Here is a 14,019-nt window from a genome sequence, read left to right on the forward strand (position 1 = left end):
GGGGCAAAATTAGCATGAAAAAAATTAGTATTAGTATGCACCCAAATTTAATTTTTCATTTTTGTAGAACCATGAATATGCGTGGCGACATCCTTGTAAATGGGCGACCACGTGACCAGAGCAAGTTCCGTAAGATCTCCTGCTACATCATGCAAGACAGCCAGCTCTTGCAGCATTTGACTGTCATGGAGGCTATGATGGTGTCTGCCAACCTGAAACTGAAGTCTACCATACCAACAGCAGAAAAGCAAGTTGTGGTAAGTTAGAAATACAATAAAGGTTAGATTTATATAACACAAACTTTTATTTATGTGTTATTTATTTATTTACTAGGCACAGGGCCAATTAAATACGAAAGCTAATGTTAATCCTTTCACAAGAAAATACAAAAGATGTCTTTACATAGACTAAACTGTCGGCCGTTGAATCCAACTCCTGTGAGTACTAGATGACGCGATGCCATCTGCTAATTGTCCGTGGCAGTCTAAACGGATCGTCATTAAAAACGTTCTGTTGTGCTTCTCCATAGAATCACATCAGGGCAGTGAGTGTCTGGCATACGTTACTAACATTAGCTTTATCTTTGATTTAAGATAATTTTCCTTATTTTTTACCACTCTCCTTTCCTCTCCCACTTTTTTAAGGTTGAAGAAATTATAAGTCTTCTTGGGTTATTGGACTGTGCTAAAACAAGAACTAGCAATCTATCTGGCGGGCAGCTGAAGCGCCTCTCAATCGCAGTTGAACTTGTTAACAACCCACCTATCATGTTCTTCGATGAACCGACCAGGTACGATTGATTGATTGGTTTATTGATTGAGATAGGCTTTGATAGCCAAATTATTGGTTTTAATTATTGGTTTTAAGATAAGTCTTATTTAAAAGACAGCACCATCACTAGGTTTGAAATTGGAAATACATTTTATTTAAAAAAATATTCTACATTTAAATACCTGCCCATTTAGAATGGCTTGGGCAGGTCAATTAAAAATTTTATCATTCTTTATGAAAAAAAAATATAAAAACCCTTGACGCAACTTATCGTTTCAACAATTAACATGTTGAAAGTGATACTTAACGGGAAAGAAGAATGGGGCAATGGACCACCCTGGCGTGTCAACATCTCACCAATAAGAACAGGGCCAGCAATACATTCTTGTCTCACATTCGTATGCTCTATCCCACAAACAAACGTGTTATTCCACATACACACACCAGTTATCCACAATTAATGTTTACATACATTTATGATGTCGTTTATTGGAGTTTTCCAAGAGGCAGCCCATTCATTAATATTAATAAGACCCTGAGAGAGATAATATTATTATTTTCATAAAATTGATTGAAAAATATTGGCAGTCATATTCGTATTCGGCATTCCCAAAAGCAAGTTGCATTACTATTAACCCCTACTTCCCACTATTAGTTGAACACGTAAACAATTGAAACATAATGTCAAAACATTACTTAACCCAGGGGATTAAGCTGGTTCATGTAGGCAACCATCCAACCTTAAATAATGGTGGGTCATGCTACGAAGCCGTTAATTCTTTTGGGCATAGAATGATAAATTTAGATGAATTTTCTTGGCCAATGAATTAGGAGCAAATTTAGCTTCATTAATTTTGGATTTTGTTAAAGAAGGCGGTGATGGGGGGGGGGTGAGCAGGGTCTGCTTTTCTTGCTAGTTGGAGGATGTGAAGGCGGGGGTTTCAGGTGGCCAAGGACTGCTTTTTATTGTCTAGCTAGAAGAGATATGGCATATTATTCTTGCAGACATGGGTGCAAACACTTTGCATCAATGTAAATTGTGAAATTGGTACATACTGTAGCGAATAATAATTACATAATTGATTAAATAAATAAGAGTGGAGCGCATAGACAAGATTTGATTATCGATGACTGTACCATAATACGTTGACTATTGAACTACAATATGCACACCTTGTTTGCCTATTTTGGAATTGCGTGTACATTGTGGTAATTACTGAATAGATTATCTAATAGTAAAATGGCAGTGTTGACATCATAACTGTAGTGGGTGCAAATTTAACCTACAGTGTATAGATTATTTTGGGGGCAGCCCCTGGTGGATATCCCAGATAGCACAGCTATTCTTTCCTTTGTGAAACACAGAGACAATTTATTAAATTGGTCATGTAACTCTTAGTTTAAAATTGTGTTTTTATTAGAAGGAGTGATGCTGTAGCGTCATAAACATTTATAAGTCAGTTTTGATGTCCTACTGTGTCTGTATTTCACAGACTATAACTATTTCTTGTCTAGAATTTTTTACTGTATATCCTTGATCATTTTGGAAAAATGCTATATAAATCATTATTATTATTATTATTATTATTATTATATAATATGTATATATTTTATTTAATTTTTTTATTATATCAATTCACTGTCAAAGGTCTACTCACAGGATTTCCTCATTGACTCTGTTAATCCATTAAATCTGAAGTACTGTAGGCCTAGATGAAATGAATGTAGTGTATGAAAAAATATATATGCATGATTTCATTGTACATTTGTATACTTTCTAACATTAAAACAAGAGATCACAGTAAAATCCTTGTATCCTTTCAAAAATATGAACATCCTGTGATTGGCTATATGATGCTTTTTAAAACATCATTACATCTAGATTGCCTATATAGTTGTATATTAACTGATGTGAACATATGTTACCTTTATTTGCATAATTAATTATATCTAATTTGCATAATAAGAAACCATTTAAGTATAATATCAAACTCTGATTTGCATAATATTATAGAATATACAAGTGCCAAAAGAAGAAATATTAATATACTGTAGTAGTGAATGTTTTTTTTGTGTTGTATAGCTTCTAAAATTAAAATTTGGCATATTAAATGTAATTGATGGAACTAAGTAGAAGTATTACTGTAATGAATTGAAGAACAGTACACCGACCTAGTTCTACAGCTTAATGTTGTGTCACCATGTTCGTGTCCATTTCGAGTCTGCTTCCTTGATTGTAGATTGTGGTTGAATATCATTACTGATCATTAATTTTTTTATTGTTTTTGTTGTTTTGAGTTTTATGTTCAGATGTGGCGCCAGTGGTGAGGGGGAGGCTCGGAGGGAGCCAGATGTCTGCCCGTTGGGGAGAAAAACAACAATTTGTCGTGGAGAAACAAAAATTATTTTTTGCTGTACATATTAGTAGACTCTAAAATTGATTAAATAAGCCTTTGAAACCTTGAAATTTTCAAAATAGCCCCTCTGGGCCACTTCCAAAATATTTGGGACGACGCCAAACCACGCCCACCTTGCCCTCGTCAGGGAGCTTCGACCCCCCGTTGGGCAAATCCTGGCGCCACCCCTGTTTATGTTTTATAAAAAGAACAACTGTTATTAAATATTAGCTGCTGTTTTCTGTATGATCTAAAATCATATTTGCTTCACAGCTCATACTCATTTTTGAATTTGAGCATTAATTAAGAATTAAATCCTTTGAATATTTCATCCATTTAATTTTGAATTGAAGGTCTCTAAATTTCATTGCATTCTTGATTACATTTCTGGTTGCAAATCTACCACGACTGCCTTTAATCTTATCAATAATAATAATACTTTTGTGACATCTGTCTTTTGTGATTACCTGTATAAAGATAAGTGACAACCTGTGACATTTAATTGAAGGGGTCTTTAAATGGAGATGGACTTTATTGCAAAAATAGCATTTAAAAAGGCCCATGCAAGTGTAATTATTCATAGCCAACACCTTGAAAATTGTCGTAATGATAGTAATAACTCCCTCATAAATGATTTCATTGCTGTATGATAATTTTATATCTCCTGTCATGGTTGTCATGCGCAGTGATTTTACTAGCATTACGACAGCAGTGCTTTCAAGCGTTGCCATCTTTGCTTCGGGCTATTCTCATCTTGAGAGATAAGAACTATAAAGTTGGAAGCGGTAAAGTAATTAACCGCAGGTCTTCGGTATAGCAATACTTTATCACTCACACCTACATTGTCGTTCTGAATATTATGATTTTAAAAATTATATTTGCTCAAATGTTTTTTTTCCTGATTTCCTATTTGTAATGCAACTACACTATAAAAATATTGAGAGAAAAAAAAAATAATGTGCGAATCACTCATTGTACCCAATAAGAGGTTGGAAATACCTCACAATTTTAATAAATATTAAGACTTATACTGAACTGTTTAATGACAAAATCCTTATCTTTAAGACCACTCAATAGAATCTTATTATTATTATTATTATTATTATTATTATTATTATTATTAAAACTTTATTTTTACACGGAAAGCTTGTCTCACCCAGTAATAATAACAGTATAAAAAATACTAACACATAATCACCAAAAAGACAAAATTATATACTTGGTCATGAAACAAAATTTCATAATTTCACAGAATTTGACCCCCATTACTCTGTGATTTGAAGACAGTTATTAAGGCATACAGTACAGATCCACTGCAATATTTATGTACACCTAATTCTCAAATTTTAATGACATTGTAATAGAAGAAGACACATGTATTGCAATGTCTGCAATTTAATCTTCTTTATTGATCAATTATTTTCTGTCGTTGATTGTCAAAGATCTGTTTCATGTAAATTAACTGGAGAGTTTGTGTGAAATTCCCCTTGAAAAGAACACACTGGATATTAAAAGATGTACTGTCTGTGTAATGCCATTAAACAAAAATTAATATATAATTCAATATTTGAATTTAATGCTTTACCTTGGATTGGATTTCATTGGTGTGAAACACGATGAGGATCTACCACGAGAATCCTAAGACTTATTTCCAGTAGGCTTCTTCTGCGTTGAAAATACCTGCACTTTTTTGAGATTGTACTGCATTGTTTAACATGCACATGGGCCATATTTTGGAATTTGAATTTGAATTACATCCCTCCAGCTGAAAGGAAACACAAGGAGAACAGTGATAGGCATTGAACCAGGGACCAAAAAACTGTCATAGGCTGCTCTTTGTTTAACCCTAGTAAACCTAACAGATTTTTTCTTTCCATTTAAGAAACAGATTAATAATAATTTTTATTTATGTGACTGACTTGAAGCTTTAATAGAAAAATCTGTTTCTAGCAACCTGCATTATCTAACTACAATGCAACCATCTTCGAAGAGTCATAATTTGACAGAAATAAATTTGTAAATTTTTGTTTGTAGTTATCAGTTTCTCTACTAGGATCAAAATTAGGTGATTTATTTCGTCAGTACAGGTGAATTTTTCTATTAGTATTTGCTATCTTAGTGATAAATCTTAATGCTAATCCAACATGAACACATCAGCAGAATAAGCATCACATCATCATTAAAACGCATCTGTCCACTCAATCAAATTGTCATCTCTCTCAGGTACAAATCGTTAATACAAACTACAGGGTTTATTACTGTTGTATGGAAGTCCTGACATAATGGAGAGGCTGGTACTTGATAGAAGATCTCTTAGAGCATTCTGGACATCATTTTTATCAGAATATTCAGTTCAATTAAAATGTTAATTTTTTTCTAATGTAATTAAATGTATTAATAATTGTATTTTAATACAATAATTTTTAAAATATGGATTTAAAATTGACGAGCATTTCTTCACCTTTTATTATGATGCACATTTCCAGATGGATTTTTTTATAAGTTTCTCATAATTATCTTTTGTGTTTTTCGAACAAACTAAAGTGTTACTGTAAGTTAGGTTGTTATTTCCTCATATGACAAGAGTTGAAACATGTAAGTACTTCGTCACAGTCCGAATCAGCTACGGTATAAAATGATGATGAATAGTTCGCTTTGGGGATCATCTTGAAGGCAACTGCTCCCCACTTCAGGCACCCCTGTCATGGAATCAGCTTATTCCAGGCGCCTCTGTTCCAGAGTCAGATTGTTAGGTGCCATTTCTTAATTTTATTGATCTTACAATTTCTCGTATTTCGATTTGACTTTTGATAACAACATGTCCCAGTAGGCAACATAACTTGATTTATCTAATGCCATTTCATGTCTGTTGTAATCATAGGTGATAGCTATAACTTTTGTTCAGTGATGTTGAATGCATATAATTACATCTTAGACTGATATGCAAGTTAATAAGAATAATGATACATAAATATATATTGTATAATCACCTCTCATCTAATGACCTAATCTCTACTTCACATCTTAATGTATTGTATATATTTTTATGTATTGTTTTTCTTTCGAGGGCCTCTTCAAGTCAGCTGTACTACTGTAGTGCTACCCTCGTGAAATAAAGTTGAAATAAATAAATAAAAAAATGGCAAACGTAAAGATGTTTGGGAAAATCATACTGCCAGGCACACATTGCATTATACGATAGTCGTACAGCCGTTAGCCAATGATTCTGCTGTGTGTGGGCGCTTGATGCAACGCAACAAATAGTTGATGGTACACTCAGCGAGCAGATTTGATTTAAAAAATTGTACGCACCTCCCCACGTTGTTGGCCAACAACCATCGGCATACAGTTTGTTTGGCTTTAGGTATCTGGCCAACCTAGGGTACTTGTTTGGGTTTTCCATTCAGGCTACATTTAGACTTGGAGATAAGCCAGGCTTGAGTTAAGCCCGGCTTAACTTTGCTGGGAGTTCAGATTAGCTGGATTAGCCAGGCACGAGAATTTGCATAATAATGGACCGTAACCAGGAAACTTGTTACAAAACATTGCTCGCACAACGTACGCTAGCTCACAGCGTACATAATTGAATGCTGATTGGTCATTTTGTTACCCGAAGCCAATGCAAGACCCCCGCAACGATTAAAGCCTGGCCTAGTTACTATAGAAACACATCCTGGCTTGAGATAAGCCAACTACAGTAGTTCAGACTGGCAGGTGGATAAACCCGGTGAGTTGAGCCGGGTTTATTCAACTAGTCTGAACTAGGCCTTTGTGTTTTAGTATTGTAAATGTACTTAACAGATGATACATTAATAGGCCTATACATTTGTTTTGGAAGTCACATTTCAGCCGAGTGGGTATGACTTTGTCAAACCACAAAGAGCTATGCTAATACATTGAGCGGAGTCGAAGATGGTGTTTAATAAATCGTCTAAAATGGTTTTTATACATTTTGAATGATTCATAGATTCATGAGTCTAAGGTTGATTTGATTTACATTTGTTTTGATGTTATACCCACTGTAACGCTTTGTGTTAGTGACTAATTTGGTCTATTAATAACTCACTGTTATCTAGCATGGAATATCATATTTCATAAACTTGCTTTTTATTTTTATCTTTAGCTCATGACCCATCCCATCATTCCTCCACAGGATTTACTCTTACAAGGTCAACTGCCAGACCACAGTAGACACAAATATGAATGGAGGTCAACTCCTTAAATGTAAATGCGAGAGGGATTATCAAAGTGACTCTCTAACAAGTATTTGTACTACAACTCCTCGTAATCTCATTACATCCCAACAGATGTTGTGTGCACCTTCAAGGCTATGTTTTGAATCACAAGCAATCACAATGAAACAGTACAAAATTAAACATGCAGAAAAGAAAACAAATATTTTATTATTATTAATTTATTTTTTATTATTACAATAAAATAAAAAATGTTGATTACATGTGAAATGAAATTTATAATACATATTCTCAGTCTTGGAGTACAGAATCAAGTTTAGAAATGTGATTACACAACAGAATGCTATTCAGGCACAGTGATTTTATTTGTGTATACTTGTTGACAGAAATTCATAACATAGTACTTGTGATCTTGATGATAATAATGTTTAGCACATTCTATCTAGAATTATTACACGCTCGATTGTGTACTGCAGTACATCAATTGACAGTATTATTGTTAATCGCTTTAATCTCAAAACCTTCTATGTCCAAAATATCAATGTTGAAAGCGATCTACAACTAATATACTTCTGCATGAAATTAATAACATTTTTGGCATTAAAGATAGTCTGCGTGACCTCGCGGGCTGAAGTAAGAGATCTATAGAGAAGGAAGGAGAGCAATGCTAATGCGAAGTGAGGATGGTGCGGTAGTTGTTCATAGAGCATTTCTACGTGATGAATAATAGAGATGTAATAAGTGGTTATGGAATAATCGTATGCACATTGACAACAGCTCAAATGGTTTCAATTCACATTATTGCAGTCATTTATTAATAGTGACTACCTCCTTTTTGTTGATACATTATATAAATGCTAATATATTATCATTATTACTGTTTTAAATGCATCTAAGTGGTTATGATATGCATTATATAAATGTACAATAATAATAATAAGGGATTAATATATATTTTTTTCTATATTTATGCGTTGATCTTGTTTTGTTTATCATTGCCAGTTAATAACAATCAAAATATAGTATTTTTTCTTAGGCCAGAGTTTCTTGGGTATAAGCCAACCTCAGGTATAAGTCTACCCCCTACTTTGCATCCCATTTTCATGTACCAGCGGTTTTCCAGTCGTAAGCCTAAAGTATGATTTGAATAAGTAGCTGCGGTGACTTTTATAAAGTACTTTTCCAGTAGATTCCCCAGGTTTTTATCACTAAAAGCTACACAGTCGTGGATCTAGGAATTTGAAATACAGGTGGCCCAGAAGGGACTTTCACAGATGGAGGGTGTATATCACCTCAGCCCCACCATGGTTGTGGCTGAGGTAAGAACATTTATTATAGCACCTCTAGACCTCTTTTTATCTCCATTTTACCAATTTGAACCCCCTCCCCTTGAATTCACTATTACCACACATTAATTATAGCATCCTCTAGCAATAGGCCTACACACATTTCTATAAAGCTGTTTTATATGATAATTACCTGATGATGATATGTAGTAGCACAAGGCTCATGCAACAAATGAAATATAACCAATGCCATCGGCGGAATCAATAGACAGACTGGCTAGGAATTGACGTAACAAACTTAAAACTTGAATGAAAATTAAGCTTCTAATCACTATTTTTGTGCTTGAACAAATTGTATTACTTTAACTTGTATTTCTCTTTTTAGATGTTTAATTTTGAATGTCATTACAGATTTCTTGGTATATTTATAAATAATATTGTACTCTTACGTACACATTACAGTAATGTATTTATATTATTATTTAATTGCGAGAAGTATCATTTTCAACTACCATTTATCCTTTTTAGTTGTTTAGTGCATAGAGGCAGTTCTTGTAATATTTGCTGCATAAATAGCAATTTATTATATTATTATTTATGTTAATCTTCATCAAGTTTCCAGTTTTTAGTATTTTTATTTTTAATATCGATTCAATTTATTTCAGTCATCCATTTTCCTTATCAAAAAATAAAGAAAAGCAATACTGTACAAAGTAATGTCACATAGACATAAGTAAAAAAGAGGTTGACACCAGAATCGTCAGTGTACTGTATAACAGTGTATTCCACCTATCATACAATTTTGACTTACATAGCAGATTTAGTGTATTGCAAATGTGGCAAACCAGTCACTCGTTGCAAAAATCAATGTTTAGTTATTAATACAGGGTTAAACAGCTAAACCAGAGCTATAAAATGGTAAAGGAATCATTTGAATCCGACATTTCGTTATGAAGTTACAAGAGTTTAAACATGCAGCTGTTTAAAAACAAAATTTGAGAAATCAGCCGTCAAAGTTCATGATGTTGGGCATTTCTCAGGCAGAAACCATCACCAAATCGTTAAAAATTGTTGTTTTAACATTGAATATGAGGAAAATAACAGCATAGCATGATGTATAGATATAAAGTTTATAGTTTAGTGCAGTAAATAGATTTCAAAAATTTTGACATTTCAGCATGTTTTGGATATTATCCCTGAAACAGGATTTGCGACGAGTGACTAGTTTGGCTTGTCTTTGCAACAAATGGTCAATATCACTATTATTATTATATTTAGTATTCAATATTCTCTATTATTATTATTATTATTTTATACTTGAATTTATTTTGAGATTTTGGAAATTGTAATTTGCTATTCTAAATCACAAGTTGGAAATATCACAATTTGACACATTTAGTGTTTAGTGCAGTTGAATTGAAAATTAATTAACACATGTAACACAAATGTTAAAATAGATTTTTTCCTATGTTTTTTGATTGCAGTGGTCTTGATAGCTCATCTAGCTTCCAATGTATCTCACTGTTGAAATCATTGGCTCATGGCGGACGAACCGTCATCTGTACCATACATCAACCAAGCGCAAAGCTATTTGAAATGTTTGATAAGGTAAATTTCATTGATACTCTTAGTTCTATCCCTATAGTTTTTAAAAATCTTTACTAATTAACCCTGATAATCATTGTCGCAGGTCATGGGGGATGAATACATTGACTTGTCGGTTGAAAGCCCTACTGTGGTTCCACTCGATTCCACATTTTGCTATTATCTTTTACAGATGCTCTAAAATTATACGGTGGTTTTTAAATGACAGTATTAATACATCTATTGTTAGATTCTACAATATTTCAGCTATTGTAATAATTGTATTATAGAGTATGGCCAAAATAATTGGGTTGTGCTATTGTAAATATATACACAATATTATGTACAGTATTTTATAAGTATGTATATTTTATATATTTAAGATATTATTTTTCATAATATTATTATTGCAAAGCACTGAACAGAAATAAATATACATAGGGGTATTAATAAGAATAAATGAGAATGAGAAACATTTTGAGCAAATGGCGCCATTATTTGATGACAAGTGTTGATATCGATTTTGTACATTTTGTTTTCATCATTTTCCAGTTGTACATTCTCGGTGAAGGTCGGTGTTTGTACTACGGGTCTGTGAGGTCGTTAGTCCCGTACATGAGTTCCCTAGGGTTCATTTGTCCACCCTATCACAATCCAGCTGACTATGGTAAGTATATGATCAACTTATCCACAAGCTTTGTTTACAGTTAGTTATTGGATTAGTATTGGAAAACATATGCCTTCTCACAAACTGACATATAGGTTTTGTGCATGGTAAAATATAATGGTCGTTGCAAATGAGACTCGCATCCAATTGAGCGAGGTCATGATAATTTTATTTTCTATGAGCAAAGGAGGATTAATGCGGGCTGCACATTAATTGTGTAAGCTCGTTAGTTATAGACATTAATTGTGATTTATTATGTTTGTTTCACCAACTAGGTTTTGTGTATGCATTGCCATTTTTTTTTTTATTCAGGATATCCTATTGTGTTGAGGTAATTTTTCACCTATCTAGGCAAGACCTTTTATCTAGGCAAGACCTTTTATCTAGGCAAGACCTTTTTTATAACTGGTTTAGCGAACTTATTTTTTTAAAGATCATCAGAGATGGGGGGAAAATTAAAAATAAAATTTTGGTTTTCATTTAGCAAAGAGTTTTTCCAAAAACATCCAGACAAAGGAGAAAATAAAAATGTTAGTGGTGTAGTTATCAGATGGTTAAATGCTTAAATTTATAAAATTAGGAAGAAATATACATACTATTCTTATTATTGGAGATTTCAAGTCGGCGGCGGGTGCAATAAATTTCCAATTTTTGTCGCAGCGACTGCGCTAATCGGCAAAAAATAAAATTTTATTTTTATTCGAAATCATCATTGAGTGGGTTCGCTAAACAAGGTACAAAAAAAAAGTTCCGCCTTATCTGGAATAAAGAGAGTTTACCTCATCTTGTTTTTATTTATTTATTTATTTCTTATCCCAGCCAACAGTAAACATAAAATTTCGCCACTTTCAGGAGGGAACACAAACATCAAACGGATACATAAATATAGAAAACATGAAGAAATCAAAAACAAAAATATATACTAAAAATAATATAGTATAAATAATAATTTAATTGAGTTCATAAGGTCAAAAATTTATATATTTTTACAAGAAATATATTTTATGATCCCAGGACCTACTGTAAGGATCAGTAATATGTGCATGCAGTTTATATTGAATTTCGATATATCAATAATATGTATATTATGAATAATGGGTTTTTGATATCAGTAGGGAAATGTCACAACCTTACGATAATGAATAGGAATACGTCATTACCATCATTCGTACCTAAAACATTCTTGACAATATACTGTACGAATATGATCCTTGATTCATTCAAAGGGCATGAATTGCCTACCTTGTGAAAGACATGCTACTGTAGGGGAAGATTTGTCTAAACATTTGATGACGTTGTCGTATTCGTTATCGTTTTCATAACCCTGCGAAAACTCCCTAATGTCTATTTGGTTTCATCCAGTGATTGAGGTGGCCTCAGGGGAGTATGGCGATGCCGTGATGGCGATGACAAAAGCCGTCCAGGACGGTGTCTGTGATGAGTATTGGCGTGCTGATCAAGAGAAGGGTTGCGACTTGGGGAACCTAGCTGCAGCGGGTTCTGCATCGTTCCTTAAAGCTAACTCTAATCTGTCACTGAATGCGATCAACGCTGCCCACGTAAGGATTGCTGGAAATGGTAATCGAATACCTACTACTAAGTTAATGTCTCAGGTATGTCAATATGTATGTCAATGCTGTCGGTACAAATATCAACAGTCATTTGTCTTTTTCTTTTTTTTATCCTGTTTTTAAGAAGGAAATATTAAGTCAATAATTCAGAAATACATCAATCTGTTCTGGTCAAATCCAACCAGCCAGCTAATATCTGAGTTAAATGAAGCTTTTAAATCACCTACTCAACAGTCCAAAAATAAACAATGCATTTTATAAGAGTCATCCCTGTACGTCAGTAGAAATATATGATGGTATGTACTTAACACACAATTTGGCAATAGGACAGATAGGGACATTGATACAGTATGGTGTTATTATAATATTTGTATTAATATCAGTGGGTGTTTTTGCCATGGGCATGGAATTCTTCATTTAATATATTTTACAATTTATCTATATGAACACCTTGGGACATTTATTGTTGTGCTTTTTTTGTTGTGTGTAAAATGGACAGATATATACTCAAATTAATGCCCTATAATTTCACTATAAATGTGGAACTACAACACATAATTACTGTCAAATGTGTTGAGGGATCATAAAGACTTATTGTTTCCAACCAGGGTAGAAAAAAATATAATTGTACTCGTAGAATGTTTGTAGAATGTGTTGAGAATGCTGCTGCTTCCATTAGTTTTGTTTACAGCCTTTTTTTTTGGGTGGGGAGGGGGAAGGGTCGGAATTTATTTGAGGAAACAATAAAAACACCAGGCATTTATTTGAGGGAGGTGGTTATTCCAAATGATGCTCTGGAGGGGGCCTTTATCCAAGTGGGGAGGGGGGTCTATTCAAAGTAGGGCGTTTATTCAAATACTGTAAATATGGAATTGAAATGTACATTGTATATAATGATGATTTTGTGTGTGGTATAAATGTTGTATTTTTATCCTTTTCTCTTTTGCTTCAGGAAAGTGAAGAGGATATTGCTCATTTTGCAACTGGATTCATGACTCAATTCTGGGTTCTTTTCATCCGGTCAATAAAAACTATTATCAGGGATCAGGTTAGTTAATACCCGTGAGATTACATATTTATTAGGTTGCCTTATCAGTATTAGTAATATAAATAGGTGTTTTCATTTGCAGTGGATATAACAATACACAATTAATGTTTTATAACATGTCATAAAAAATATAATGTAGCCATTGTTGCTTTTGTGAATATAGTGATTGTTCATGATTGAACTTCACACAGAATGTGGGATGATTCTAGACAAGAATATGCTGAGTGTTGTATATGTAAATAATACACTACCAAGTGCTTCAACAACTACCAACAAGTATTTTTAAAAATATCACAGATGGTACAATCAGATATATATTATGTTTATGATAGCATGTATACCATGGTAATTTGCATATATATATATATATATATAATATATATATATATATATATATACTACCTTTATTCGGCTCTTAAGGGGAAATTCTTTTGTCTATGATTTCGCCTTAACGTCGCTTTAGTTTCCCCTTAGCGACACTACTTTCGCCTTATGGTACTGTT

General features: G+C 33.2%; 1 protein-coding gene across 3 annotated transcripts in view; it reads left to right on the forward strand.

Annotated features, from left to right (window-relative positions):
- The window catches only part of LOC117103734 (ATP-binding cassette sub-family G member 1-like), a 43,964-nt gene that overhangs the window by 27,000 nt on the left and 2,945 nt on the right, over positions 1-14,019 (forward strand). For all 3 annotated transcript variants that reach the window (XM_033244336.1, XM_033244337.1, XM_033244338.1), the window contains 6 exons: positions 68-257; positions 645-790; positions 10,131-10,254; positions 10,783-10,897; positions 12,260-12,510; positions 13,421-13,516. In XM_033244336.1, coding sequence (XP_033100227.1) covers positions 68-257; positions 645-790; positions 10,131-10,254; positions 10,783-10,897; positions 12,260-12,510; positions 13,421-13,516 — 922 coding nt within the window. The remainder of the gene's footprint in view (positions 1-67; positions 258-644; positions 791-10,130; positions 10,255-10,782; positions 10,898-12,259; positions 12,511-13,420; positions 13,517-14,019) is intronic.

The sequence above is a fragment of the Anneissia japonica genome, unplaced genomic scaffold, assembly GCF_011630105.1.
Source record: "Anneissia japonica isolate Jap-2015-1 unplaced genomic scaffold, ASM1163010v1 scaffold287925_len434832_cov202, whole genome shotgun sequence".
Classification (NCBI taxonomy): domain Eukaryota; kingdom Metazoa; phylum Echinodermata; class Crinoidea; order Comatulida; family Comatulidae; genus Anneissia; species Anneissia japonica.